Here is a 15,339-nt window from a genome sequence, read left to right as displayed (position 1 = left end):
AAAATCTTGCTTTCTAAAATTTATGAAACAACCACACATGAAAACTGCTTACGAAATATTTTATGCGCGTTGTTTTCTCGTTAAACTTTGCAATTGAAAGTCACGTTATTTTTTAGCCAAGCATATCTATCGAGATGGTAATGTTCCCAGTGATTGGTTGGTTAGTTTGGTCATAAGGTGCAATACCCATAAATGTGGCAACATAGTTTATCTTTTTTTGTAGTTAAATGTATGTGTTAGAGATATTCTGACTATTGGATGTTAGTTTCTTGTTTTATTATTTATTGTTAATAATCGTTAATATATATTCGGAATAAGGTACTGCATACCTTGCGGAAGATTCCAAGTGAAAAACCGCTTGCAATTACTAGCCCGCCGAGATGCTTCCACGTCACGAACACGCCAACAAGATTCTACACGTTCCTCGTCTCCAAGGTCGTTGGATTGGCTATGAAAGTTACTCCATTGATTCCACGTACCCAAGACCAAGGCTCTTGGTGAATTGCCTAAAGGAGAGTGTTTAGGGAGATATGAGGTTTCTCTCTTAGTGGGTGTAAAACTCACTACAACTCTTTGATATGCACTCACACTTCTTGTCTCACACACACCAACTTAGAGAGTATGCACTAATGCTTCTCATCATCTCTTCACTTGCACACACTCCATCTATTTATAGGAGTTGTTTTAGCTCATCTCAAGAGAGCATAAAACATGCACTAGTGCTTAGGTTGGTAGTGCACTAAAACAAGGTTTAGTGCCTTAAAACAAGGATTAGTGTAGTGCCATAAAACAAGGCCAAGTGCCTTAATTTGTGTAGTGCCATAAAACAAGGCTAAGTGCCTTAATTTGTGTAGTGCCATAAAACAAGGATTAGTGCATAATCATTGTTTTATTACATCTCCCACTCACCCACATAGGGTGTGATGACCTTGTTTTATTACATCTCCCACTCACCCACATAGGGTGTGATAACCTTGTTTTATTACATCTCCCACTCACCCACATAGGGTGTGATAACCTCATAATCATCTTAAACCTCTTGTATACACTCTTCTTCTCATACAGGAAATGGGTCGTGCGACCTTGCGAGAAAAAACGTACAGCTACAAGAGCACATTTTATTAAGTCATCACCAAACTAATAAAAGTGCATCATTTGAAATCATCTCGTACATACCCCAGACTTATTCAGACTACACCAGTATCAGCACTCTTAACCCCTCATAAAAGCAGTGCTTCACCCCAAATATGTTTTGTACTCATGACACGTCAACAACAATTATGACATAGACGCTGGCCAGCTATGAGTCACAAAAACATGGTGTATTGTCGAACAGCCTTCCTTAAGCGCTTATATCAATCCAACTAGACTTAACTGCTTTCTTAGACATGCCCCTTGAGACCTTATAATTGATCCTAGGAAAACAAGCTAAAGTAGCAACATCAAGCATCCTCTTCATGACATAGGCTAAAGTCAACTAAGGGTACATTTTTAGGATCTTAATTAATGATCCAAGTGGCTCACATAGTGATGAAGCAGGGATTCATTCATCGCTCCCACTGTCGATCGCAACTAGCACATACAGTATAAAATGTATGCTATGACGTATTCTCATAAAATGAGCATGTCACTTGTCCAAGAATTGGACATACGTCATACGAATCTTAGTCTAGACATTACACAAATGTCTAACTTGAGTTCTAGTCTCAGTCACCCTCCCGGCGCCTGTCTGGAATCTCACATTCGGCTCAATACAGGCTTCATAGATTTTATGGCAATTTTCTATGATCGACCTCTTTCATTTTTCAAGATCTCATCTTAGCTCCAACTAAGGCGACATTTAGAGAAGTGTTTTATCTTACTGCCTACTTGGGCGCAGATATACATATTCGTCATAATATGTTGTCTAAGCATTTTAGAACATAACACAAATGTCTCATCTTGCTCGCTATCTCAGCACCAAGGTGAATCTCCCATGTGAGTGGGCTGACTCAAGCCTGGTGACAAATCTTTGTGCAAAAAACCATATCAATCATTCTAAAACAAGTACCATGGAAAAAACGATTAACATTGCATTAATAATAAAGTCAATTACAAAATAGGTATATTAAAACCTTCGTAGTCCCATACTCCTAATATGAGAAAGGAACACATCTCTAGCAATGGGTTTAGTGAGAGGATCAGCAACCATATTGCCGCTTGAGATATGCTTTAATATAACCTCTCCTTGTGCTACCCTTTGTCTGATATAGTGATATCTGACATCTATGTGTTTGGATTTTCCATGGTATTTCGGATCCTTTACATATGCCAAAGCAGATGTACTATCTGAGTAAACAAGTACTGCCTCACAGGTTTTGGCTGTATAGTTTAGTCGTTGCAAGAATCTTCTTAACCAAACAGCTTCCTGAACTGCTGCTGAGCAAGCAACATATTCCGACTCCATTGTGGATAGGGCTATGCAAGACTGTTTCTTGCTACACCAAGAGATAGCTCCACCTCCAAGTATAAAAGCATAACCAGAGGTGGATTTACGTTCATCTCTGTCATTGGCCCAATCTGCATCGCTGTAACCTCTAAGTCTCAAATCGCCACCATGGTAGCATAAGACAAGATCAGCGGTACCTTGCAGATATCGAAAAATTCTCTTTACTGCTTTCCAATGAGCAGGTCCAGGGTTACTTTGATAACGGCTCACCATACCAACTGCATGACAGATGTCTGGCCGTGTACACAACATAGCGTACATTAGACTTCCTATCGCAGATGCATAAGGAACTTTGGTCATTTGGTTTCTTTCCTCATCATTTTTAGGACATTGGTCAAGGGTTAGGACACATCCTTTTTCCATTGGCGTGTCTATGGGTTTGGAGTGATGCATACGAAAACGTTCAAGTATCTTCTTAATGTAAGTCTCTTGAGACAAACCAAGAAGTCCTTTTGAACGGTCTCTTATGATTTTCACTCCTAGCACATAATTTGCTTCACCCATGTCCTTCATTTCAAACTTTGCGGACAACCACTTCTTAGTGGCGACAATGGAATCCATGTCATTTCCTGCTATGAGAATGTCATCAACATACAATGAAAGAATCTGAACATTTTCCTTGGATCGTTTTAGATACACACAGTGGTCTTCTTCAACCATCTCAAAACCAAAGGAGATGATTGAGGTATGAAATCTAATGTTCCACTGTCTAGACGCTTGTTTGAGGCCATAAATAGAACGTTTGAGACGGCAAACTTTGCGCTCTTGTCCTTTGACCTCAAAACCCATTGGTTGATCCATATAGATCTCTTCGTCTAGATCTCCATTGAGAAATGCAGTCTTAACATCCATTTGAAAAAGGTTCAAATCCTTTTGTGCGACAATAGCGAGGATTAGGCGAATAGATGCAAATCTCACCACAGGGGAGAAAGTATCATCATAGTCTATACCCTCTCTTTGAGTATAGCCTTTCGCCACAAGACGTGCCTTGTATTTGTCAATTGAACCGTCCGCTTTGCGTTTGATTTTCAAGACCCATTTGTTTCCAACGGTCTTGCGCCCAGGCGGAAGGTCAACTAACTCCCAGACCTTGTTTTTGTCCATTGAGCTTATCTCATCTTGCATAGCAGTCATCCACTCTTTACTAGCTAAAGATGATAGCGCTTCCTTATAAGAAGCAGGCTCTTCTTCATCTATTGGAGTACACAAGAAAGTTTCCCCTTCAATTTCAAAAATTCGACGGGGAATATTTCCTCGTTTGCTCTTGCGCACCATTAAATCTTGAGTTTCTAGTGGTGTACCATCCTTTGGTATACTCCCACTAGGTTGCAGATCATTGTCACTTTCTTTAGCGATTACTGGATTAGGAATCAATTCCCCATCCTCGCTTAAAGATTGTGAAATATCTTCACTTCCTTCCAACTCATGGAGGTCAAGATTCTTTTGGGCATCACCAATGCTAGGAAAATCATTCTCTATGAAATTCACATTTCGGGAATCTATTTCAGTCATTCCTCCATCAGCATGTTCACCATACATCACATAGCCTTTCGAGTGCTCGCAATACCTTATGAAGATATGTTTTTTACCTCGAGGGCCAAGCTTTCCATGCTTGTGGAAAGTATTATGAACAAAACCAGCTGATCCCCAAGGGCGCAAATGCCCCAAATTGGGCTTTTCGCCTTTCCATAATTCGTAAGGGGTTGAAGTGACTGATTGGGAAGGCACTCGGTTAAGAATGTAGGCAGCAGTTAATATTGCATCTCCCCAAAACGAAATTGGGAGATTAGCTTGCGCCATCATAGACCTAACCATGTCTAATAAAGTTCTATTCCTTCTTTCCGCAACACCATTTTGTTGCAGTGTATAAGGAACAGTAAGTTGTCTGCGTATCCCCTTATTTTCACATAGTTCTTTAAACTGTTCAGATAAGCACTCGCGTCCGCGGTCTGTGCGAAGAGCCTTTAAACTCTTCTCTGTCTGATTCTCAACCTCAGCTATAAAACGCTTGAAACAATCCAAGGCTTCATAGCGGTGAGCGATCAGATAGACATAACCATATCGCGTGTAATCATCAATAAATGTGAGAAAATAAGAGGCGTCATGACGTGCCTTCACACTCATAGGTCCACAAATGTCCGAGTGAACTAACTCTAGCGGTTGAGTAGCTCTCTTAGCCTTACTAAAAGGCTTTCTTATAGCTTTACCAGCCAGACAACATTCACATATAGGTAGGTCAACTTTAGCGAGTGAGCCTAAAAGACCTTCTCTAGCTAACCTTGTCATCCTGTCACGTCCTATATGTCCTAGTCTAGCATGCCAAGTTGCAGAATCAACATGTACATCAGCATAAGCTATATAAGAAGATGAGTAATCAGAATCATTCAAATCCAAATAAAAGAAGTTACTCCTTAAAAAACCATGACCAACAATTGTACCATCCAATAACACATCCAAACCAAAAGAAGAAAACTTAAAACAATATCCATCACGCAAACACTCTAAAACTGAAAATAGATTATGCTGAATTCCAGGAACGTAGAGCACATTATTGAGGAGCAATGTGCGCCCATTGCGCATCTGAAGTTGATATGAACCAACTCCCAAAGCTTCTATACGGCTTCCATCACCCATGAACACACCAGAGGTGCCCTTTGGAATTCGTCGATAATCCAAAAAACCTTCTCGATCTCGAGTCACATGTTTGGTTGCTCCCGTATCTACAATCCACCCAGAGGACATATTAGCAACTAAAACATGTTCACATACATATATGTGGGAAGGTTTAGTCAAGAAAGATACCTTCTTCGGCTCAGTACAATCACGAGCGAAGTGACCCTTCTTATCACAGTTATAGCATTTGACTTTGGACAAGTCTTTCTTCCCACCACGCTTGCCCCGACGGCGCTTGGTTTTGTTGTCATCCTTTGGTGCAAGCTTGTTTGCCCCATCCTGCTTATCTGTCTTTCCTTTTCCTTTACGCTTAGACCCTTTAGTCTTAGACGTGCCACCCTGGGCGAAAAGGACAGTAGCATTGGTCGCCTCTTGGCGCTCCGATTCTAGCTCAACATGACGAGAAATATCAGAAAAGTTCTTGATATTCTCATTATGTGTCATGATTTGTTTCATGGAGCTCCATGAATCTGGCAGGGATCTGATGACTGCCTGCACTTGCTGCTCATCAGTGAGGGTATTTCCAGCAGCTTTTAAGTCACGTATCATGCTAGAAAGCACCCTTAAGTGCTCATGAATCGTGTGCTTAGGATTTTTGCGGTATACCTCAAACTTCAGGACCAAACTTCTAAGTCGAGTGGTGGACGTACCACCAAAATCAAACTTTAGTTGATCCCATAAAGCCTTGGCAGTAGGGTAGCTTTCATATCCCCCAATAAGATCATTGTGCATGCTGCTTAGCATAGTAAAGCGCGCACAACGATCCTTTTTGAACCAAGTCTGATAAACTTCAAGATCACGGCGATGTTGGGCCGTTTGCCCAACCTCAGGTTCGACCATTAAATTAGTTAATGTTTCCAATAACTCCTGCTCATTCAAGAGATATTGAATTTTCCTATGCCAAATATCATAGTTGGTACCCTCAAGTTTGTCTCCCTTATTTAGGTCAGCAACAACATTTTTGGTGGCCATTATCTATAAAACACAAGGATTGACTTTAGTATTAGCGTTTTGCACATTTCTATTTGTTTCAAAAATAAATTGAAAAGAATTATCCTTCCTTACAAATTTGGACTCGAAAATTTGCTATGCTTATAATCATCACCCAAAAAAGCAAGTCTAAATAAACATTTTCAATTACTTTTAAACAAATTTCTACTTAGAAAACACAAAGTTTCCAACCAAACAAAAGTTTGCGCAGTTTCATAAAAGCGCATGGGCCTCTCATAGATCTAAAATTGGGAATCCATTTAATAGGTTAACCAATGAAAGTCCACCGAAAAAATGTGACCAGGTAAGTTTCGGGAGTAGTGGTGGAGATGAACTCGCTTAAATACCATTTCCTCTTAAACACCAAAGGTGTTTCCTAAATAACTTGCCTAGACATCACACATTTTTGGGTAGTCAATTCTACTAGTATGACCCATAAATTAACTCAACCAATCTTAAGTCCATATTTGGCATGCTAAATATGAACAACTTAATAACATATTTAGTTTCTAAATGACATGTCATTATGTTGCAACTTCATAAACAAATAATTATTCATTTATTCATTCATTCATGTGTTCACAAAAAACACTGTTCACGAAGAACACTATTCATCTTGCTGAAATTTCCAGAAAAATTTTCCAGATTTTCATGATCATTTGGCCATCTTTGGAGACCTCTATCTCCTTCGTTATGCATCCAAATGACGCATACGATATATCATTGGAAAGCTCATGCAACAGAGAATATGCTAAGGCAAAGAAACAGCATTGAAAAACAATTTAACAGCATACAAACATGCTCTAAAAAACTCGAAAACAAACTGTTTTTCATGCTCTTTGGTTTCAATTTTTCTCCTAAACCACTTCTTTAAATTGTACGAAAATTTAAAGGTAAGTTCTCATCACATAGAGGAACATACTTCATGGAAAGAAAACATCAAAAAACAATCAAACAAAAAACGAAGTTTCTTGGTTCATGCTTTCATGGTAGTTCTTGTGGAAGAAAAAAACACATTCTCATGCATCATAACATGGCGAAAAGCAAGCATACAAGCTCTGATACCACTGTTAATAATCGTTAATATATATTCGGAATAAGGTACTGCATACCTTGCGGAAGATTCCAAGTGAAAAACCGCTTGCAATTACTAGCCCGCCGAGATGCTTCCACGTCACGAACACGCCAACAAGATTCTACACGTTCCTCGTCTCCAAGGTCGTTGGATTGGCTATGAAAGTTACTCCATTGATTCCACGTACCCAAGACCAAGGCTCTTGGTGAATTGCCTAAAGGAGAGTGTTTAGGGAGATATGAGGTTTCTCTCTTAGTGGGTGTAAAACTCACTACAACTCTTTGATATGCACTCACACTTCTTGTCTCACACACACCAACTTAGAGAGTATGCACTAATGCTTCTCATCATCTCTTCACTTGCACACACTCCATCTATTTATAGGAGTTGTTTTAGCTCATCTCAAGAGAGCATAAAACATGCACTAGTGCTTAGGTTGGTAGTGCACTAAAACAAGGTTTAGTGCCTTAAAACAAGGATTAGTGTAGTGCCATAAAACAAGGCCAAGTGCCTTAATTTGTGTAGTGCCATAAAACAAGGCTAAGTGCCTTAATTTGTGTAGTGCCATAAAACAAGGATTAGTGCATAATCATTGTTTTATTACATCTCCCACTCACCCACATAGGGTGTGATGACCTTGTTTTATTACATCTCCCACTCACCCACATAGGGTGTGATAACCTTGTTTTATTACATTTATATATGTAGCAAACAAACAAGAGAACCGCTCACCAAATCAACATATGGTGACACTAAATGAATGCAAATTCCAACTCTGAAATTTTTCATCAAACTGCTTTCGGAATGTTTCATTCACATTGTTTTCTCGTTAAACTCTTGCAATAAGTCACGACATTTTCTATTCAAGCATATTTATTGATGGTGGTAATGTTGTTGGTGATTGGCTAGTAAGATTGGGTCATAAGGTGAAATCCGCATAAGTGTGTCAACATAATTCTCTTCGGTCGTCTTAAAGATACGCTCGCTATTGAGTGTTAGTGTAACGCTTTTTTATTCATACCATTAGCAAACAAACATAAGTAATACTCACCAAATCAACATAGGGTGGCACTGAATCAATGCATATTCCTAAGTGTGATGAAATTTTTCATCAAATAGTTCCCAAAATGTTTCATAAGTGTCGTTTTCTTCGTTAAACTCTTGCAATTAAAAGTCATTTTCTCGCCAAGCATATCTATGGAGATGGTAATGTTTATTTATATTTTAATCAATTTAAAATTTATAAAAAGTGAAGATGTGGGGCCCATAATGCCACATAGAAAACTAACGGAGAGATTTGATGAAAACCCTAACGGCGGAACCACATTGTAACAAATTTGAAAGACCGGGGTATGTGACTCTAAAAATTAAAAAAATAGGGACTAATATATATTAACGGTGTAACCACAGGGTACTAAACTGTAATTAACCCTCTACTATATATACAGAAAAAGTGTGAGCTAGAAACTGTCAAGAGAGAAGCTGGATGATATATATTAATCAAAGAGCTCACGCAGTCAGCCAACTATCCATTTCTCAAGAGCTCCAAGATGCACTCTGCGTTCCGGATATCTTGGTTCTCTTGTGAATCCTCATTGTTATTTCCTTGGGAAAAATCAACACTTGTGAAAGTCTGGACACCGGGGCCATGACCACCACAGTCCCGTTCCCTTCCTTGCTGTGCTCGTCTTACTTCCTTCTGATGCTCGGTTAGTTCCAGCCTTCTCCTCTTCAAACTTGGATGAGGCATTTCCTTGTGCTCACCACCACTTATGGTATCCTCTACAAGTTCTACTCTTTTTGAGACTCTGTTTTGGGTTGCATTCACCCTGTATCTTGGCGGAACAGCTGCGACTTGCGGTCTAGATTGACATCTTTGAAGTGGTAGGCTTCTCTTGTGGAGGTTTATTCTGCCATTCCTCCAGAGCTTGTCTAGGACATTAAGTAAGGTCTTAGGGTAATCCAACTTGGTTTGTTCACCATATGTGGAATTCCAATAAGTGATGGTCTGCTCTGAAATGGACAGATTTGGGTGATCAAGAGTTTTTTCAAGGATGGGTGCTTGGAGTTTGAGAAATGCAGAATCAAAGATTATTGGTGGCTGACTCCTCCGTAAACAGCCAAGTGTTTCTGCCCATAGGAGTTGAAATTGATCACTGGTGCTCTCATCCTGCATTTCCATGAGTACCAGCCACTGAAGCAGTGGGCTGGATATCAACTGCAAGCACATAGATGCATAAAACCATGTAAAGCATTTTTAAGAAATATAAGCTAATGCATGAAAGCCAAAAATTAAAGTCAATACTGATTTATTATCATTCACTCAGAAAAAGAAGGGAATAGAAAACAACAGATGAAACAGCTGGACAACACTTTCAGTAGGGACACTCTAATAAAGGGTTTCCAGCACATTCTAGGTCTCAATTTTTCAAACAAACTGTTCAATTTCTTCAATAAAATAGGAGCCGCTACATGCTCATTATTTATTTATTATGACTAATTCGAGCAGATGGATCTCACTTAAGCCAGTAACAACTTTAATCTAAACTTGCTTCAATTTGAAAGAAGATGTGTTCTTCTTCCTCAATGCCGTGATCTAAAGACTCATAATAGTGAACTGGTATATAGTCTTATCATATCTCTTCGCTTCACTATGAAAGGAGACAAAAATCACAAATCACAGGAAATAGGCACGAACCTCAAAGAAGGAAAGGATATCCTCTTTCAAGTGAAGGGAACTGATGAAGTAGGCCAATGTAGAATATACCCTGCAACTTTCACATCAAATGGAGGCATTGATATTAATGAAATCATACAAGGAACAGCACAAACATGAAAGCTAAGAAATCGGCTGCCTTGACTTACCTCGGGGCCACACTAAGACCAATTGGTGAGTCTGTTCCCATCTTTGTCTGCAACAACTCCATATATCTGTATAATAATGATGCATTAAACATGAGAAGTCACAGTGGAACCATTTGACTTTGGCTAAATTCAAGTTAGCAGAATTTGCACTTACCTAATGGTCACTTTCAGGCAGCATGTGATGGCACTGGAGACCTTGTAGTTAGAGCCATGCTTATCATTTCCATCTGAACTTATTTCTGAAGAACGGAAATTTTCCAAAATACATATCAACACATCACCATATAAGGCAATGAGATGGAGATCCAGACCCTCGAATTTTAACTCAAGCTCATTGCCACACACAAGCATGCTAGTATACTTGTCAAGGCACCTATCCAATATTGAAAACAGATCCTCAAAGAAACTTCCAATAGTGAAACACCCAGACAACGAGGTACACATAGAACCATAGAGTGAGGTCCACAATGTGATAACTTGTTCAAGCTCAACCTGTATCTGCAATGAAGCAGGAGATTCTTCTGGGGAGCTTCTAATGTTTGCTGACTTAAAGTCTTTCTGGGTGCAGGAGCATACAAATAGCGGGTAGGACAAGAGATACAACATGGCAAAACAACATTTGCTGTCAGAGTCCATTTTCAATAATGAAAAATCCTTCACATCATTAATGTAGAACTTCAGACCTTCTGCTATTGCTATCCACATGCTTAAGCAGCTAGGCCCACTGTGCTTGTACAATAATCCACTAGTGACAACTAGACTTTCCAGGGGATCAAATGATGATAACATAAATTTAAAATATTTCTGCATTCTATGCAGAATGAAGTCTGTTTTGCCTACACGCAAAGTTGACTGAACCACCACACAGAAGTAAAGTACGCTTAAATAAACCATTGGTGAAACCATGTCCATATAAGCAACAGGGCTTACATCCAATTTTGCAAATCCAATGTCAGCAACCGCTTGCAGGTATTCAATATGCTTGATGTCTAATGGCACCTTGTAAAGAGGGGATCCCACTATAGTAGGTTCTATCTCCTCACCTACAGCCTCCACCAACTGAAGGCATGTATGATGCAAGTCATTTCTGTCACTACTATTCGAACTTACTTCTTCACATACATTTTTTATGAACTTCAGTATTGCATTCAAACAAAACATAATATCATTATAACTAATAGACGACCTTTTGAACTCCAATTGAATTCCTTTCAACACAGATCTAAATAACTTTAAGGAAGCATCAGCAGCTGGAATTCTATTATCATGGGAGACAGTTTCCCTTGGCAGTTGACAGATAAGAACGTAGATCACCTTTAAATGAAAGTCCAATAGACTCAGATCCCATGGCAACCATTTGATGGGATACTGCTTCCATGAGCAATTGCCAGATATAAGGGGAGCATTCGCATAGCTTTTGGCTGATAACTGATGGCTTACCTGATTAAGCGAGTCATAATCTATATCTTTACATTTCGCCAATATAAAATCATCAAGCAAATCTACACACAGATTCCTTGTCCAGATGTTCTTACCATCAGGATCCATTTGAAAAACTGCTTCAAAGATAGGCTGTACAACCAGTCTGATCATTGAAGAATCATTGACAGAGGTATCAAGTTTATGTAATAAATAACACCATGTGTTCAAGCAAGCCAATTGAACAGATACATCACAATTAGTCGACATGATGCCTATTAGTGGTGTCATAATGAGCTTTATGCTTTTTAAGGATCCATTTTTTTGGATTTCACCACAGTTTCCTTTGTATGTTCCTATTTGTTGCACACCATTGTCCACTTTTGCATCATTTGTCTCACAGGGTAATATCATTGACGGGTGAACAAGAGCATCAATAAGGCCTTCCCAGGCAACCTGCGAAATTGGAATACATAACAATGTTAATTCAAGAAATGGCATCTGAAAAATTCAATAAGAGCACTCTGATACTAAATTAACTATTAATACTGACCAGGATTAGGAACTTGGTTCTAGAAGCCTACTCAACAATAGACAACAGCTAACTAGTGGATATCGGTTCATGACTTGGAACCTTGTAAACCCAAACTTAATTTGGTTTAAAGTTTTTATATTCAAATTAGGTTTAGTATTGTGGCATCATTAACTCTTTAAGATTAGAAGTACCTGCGACGCAATTTGAACTTGTGAGTCATGATCTGAAAATGTATGCTGAGGAATTTTCAGCATTTCATTAATTAAATGCCTGTTCTTCAAGGCATGAGGTCCCAGTAAACGGATAAACCATCCCCAGGCTTGAATAGCATGAACCTTCATGCCATTGTTCAGCATGTTGTGCATCCCAGTAAGCAATTTTGGCTTCAAATCTTTGACAAGTGCCTGTGTACGAAAGAAAAAGAAAATATGGATTTTATAAATTACAGAATAATCCAAGTCTAATACAATTTTATATTGTCAGTCTTATGACTTAAGCTTGTCATCTGCATTCTTGAAACAAGAAGCAAGACAAAGCTCAAGAAAACACCTCATGGTTCTACATGTGAAGGCCAAGCCAACGGAGGCATGCAATACATAATGATTGAGCGATTTAGTGGAGGAGGTAATATTGTGAAGGCCAAGCTAACCATGTTAAAAATTTTCCTGATATGGATTAACCTACTTGTACTAGAAGTGAGACTTGAAGAAAAAGACGAGCACGTGAGTACCTTGGAAAGATTTAGTGGAGGAGGTAATATTGTAGACTTAATCTTCAACAGACACCTTTCCGAAATATCCCTCTCCCTCTTATCAAAACTAAGAAGTCTTCTATATATTGGAGGAGCCCATATATGCGACAATTCTCTCATACTCTCACTTAGCAAAGATGCTAGCTTCATAACAGCCTGTCAATGATAGCACAGATACGTAGAGGAGTAAGTAGGAAATCAACAATGTCAATTTACAGTTAAAAACAACTAAAATCTTACATCCTCATGATCTCATAAGAACTATTTAAAGAAACATCATACAATGCATGGTACTTACGAAATGTGCTCTATACTGAGCATGTAACTGCTGAGTGTACCTGCATAGCCTCAAAAGTCGTCGACAAAGAACCAATGGGATTGTCAATGGCATGAACTACTGCAAGCAAAAGAGAATGGAAATGGGCAGCTAAAAGTGGTGCAGCTAACTGCTGGACAGATATGCACCACACTCCTAAATTGCAAGCCGCCTGCAGTTCAGAAATCAAAGGGGTTAATACGCACACATGAAAATTTTATATTTATTTGAAAACAAACAAATTGCTCAGATTATGGTAAATTACCCTTAATGTAAATAATTACCTTCATTTTCGTGGTTGTGATGAGTTTTGCCAATGACTCTAAAACCAAATTGACATCATCCACTGCGAGACAGAGAAATTGGCGATAGACAATTAAAACATGTTACCCATGACCATGAGATTAGTTTAAGCTCAGCTGCTTTAAAAGTTTAAAATTTTAATTTCAAACAATTAGATGTTCGAGTGGGCTTCATATACCTGCAATTTCGGCAACAATGGATGGATGATATATCACAAAGCCCAAACATTTCAATGCCTGAGTCGCACTGCAATTTGAAACCCAAAAACAAAATCCAAGATATATTGAATTACACTTCAATAAAATTTAAATCTTAAAATTTGATTAAAAAAAAAACAGAGGAACAGAGTATCGGAATTCACATTTCTTCGTCCTCGTCTTGAATATCGGCAACGATTGGATGGATTAGGCTCTGAGAGGTTCGCGCGAGTGTTTTAATTGAAGCATGGCTGTCAGATGACTGTTGCTGGAGGTGTAAGAGGGTGGAGTAAGCGAATGACTTAGTTCCTTTGGTTCCTGAAGAAATGACGGATTTGATTTCATCGAGCTGGTCTGAGAAATTCGACATTGTTGCGGTGGGAGAGACGAAGAAACAGTGCCAGTAGTATGTGATGTGAAACCCTAAAGTGAGACTGCTGTTGAGATGGAGAACACATTTCGCGCCAAAACCCGGGGAAGGGTGGGTTCAGTGAAACGGATGGCGGGTTGAATAATTGATTAAAGGGCTATTGGGCTACCCCAAAAAAAAAAAGGGGAAGATAGAGTACACTGCAGCCCATCTTATTATGTTGAGCTTCACCCAACTTTGAACAGTATTTATTTATGTTCAGCATGTGACTGCTGGCGGTGTTTGTACTGGTCCCACATCAAGGAAATTGAAATCCATGGTCTGATCATGTCCCCAAAAGTGTGTATCCAGAATCAAACTTTAGGATATCCTCCATATATCACTTTAATTTAATCACAATCGTCCAGATGGACTCATCCACGCCTAGACAATTGCCATTTTGAACTAACCAAATAGCTTCTAAATCAGCCGTTTGTTTTTGTTTTTTTAAATACAATGGATAGTGGAAAAAGAGGGTATCAAATCGAGCTACAAGTTCCTTATCGTAATTAGCTTCTCAAATCTCAGCAAACTTCTCGAACTTGACCAAATAGAATTTTATTACCTTATAAATTAAATCATTGAACTTTGATGTGATGTGCGACACTAATGTAAGATAAATCTTTGTCATAAAGATATTTATGTTGGACCAAAACAATATTAGTCGCATATGTTATGTGTACCCTAATTATAGATAGAGGAGTGCCGATAAACCAGATTTATACACAATTGCATTTGGCATGAGGGAAACAAACAAAGTTCGAAGTTGAGTTTTTTCTCAAACAAAATTGGAAGTTGAAAGTATGAAATCAATTTGTTGACGTAATTAACGTTCCTTAATCAACAATCATATGGTGTGATTAAAATGATGGATAGTGACCCCCCCAAGATTTGTTGCTCGTGGGAGATTTGAATTTGCAGACATTTCAATAATTGGTTTAAGTATCCCTATTTATATATTTTAATTTAAAAGGCAAAATACTAGATTTTGCAAATTGTTACGCGTGACATTGTATCCAAACAAACTGTTCCAATCATAAATAATAAGCATACGTGGCACATCAATGATTGATCATAATAATGCTCCATTATCACCTTATCAATTTCTTAACGCAACGCTCATAATACACGCTTGAGCTTGACTAAGAAAAGTTCAATTTTATTTTTACCCAAGCAAAGTAATTCGCCGGCGTTCACGGCAAAGACTGAAGACGTGGACACAGGTCAGCACGTTAATAAAATAATGCTATAGCCTCTAAAGGAGAATAATTACATCCCGCGTGTCAAAATTCGTGAAGCTGGATGTAATCCGAGTGTT

General features: G+C 38.7%; 1 protein-coding gene across 3 annotated transcripts; it reads right to left on the bottom strand.

Moving 5' to 3' along the window:
* Nucleotides 1-8,587: 8,587 nt before the first annotated feature.
* On the bottom strand, nt 8,588-14,220 carry LOC110752675 (uncharacterized). Of its 3 annotated transcripts, none has more exons than XM_021953388.2 (10): nt 13,777-14,220; nt 13,594-13,661; nt 13,397-13,458; nt 13,135-13,284; nt 12,776-12,952; nt 12,237-12,449; nt 10,246-11,966; nt 10,092-10,157; nt 9,925-10,000; nt 8,588-9,444 (listed from the first exon to the last, which is right to left on the bottom strand). In XM_021953388.2, the coding sequence occupies exons 1-10, from the start codon at nt 13,980-13,982 to the stop codon at nt 8,752-8,754; spliced, it is 3,432 nt and encodes a 1,143-aa protein (XP_021809080.1). In that variant the 5' UTR covers nt 13,983-14,220; the 3' UTR covers nt 8,588-8,751. The 3 variants fall into 3 exon arrangements, with proteins under 3 accessions (XP_021809080.1, XP_021809081.1, XP_088100978.1); XM_021953389.2 differs by having other exon boundaries at nt 9,925-9,994; XM_088244852.1 differs by lacking the exons at nt 13,594-13,661; nt 13,777-14,220 and having other exon boundaries at nt 13,095-13,284.
* Between the last annotated feature and the right edge of the window lie 1,119 nt (nt 14,221-15,339).

This window comes from Prunus avium, chromosome 7, assembly GCF_965620075.1.
Source record: "Prunus avium chromosome 7, drPruAviu1.hap1.1, whole genome shotgun sequence".
In the NCBI taxonomy this organism is placed as follows: Eukaryota; Viridiplantae; Streptophyta; class Magnoliopsida; order Rosales; family Rosaceae; genus Prunus; species Prunus avium.
This window is presented reverse-complemented; position numbering and strand designations above follow the sequence as displayed.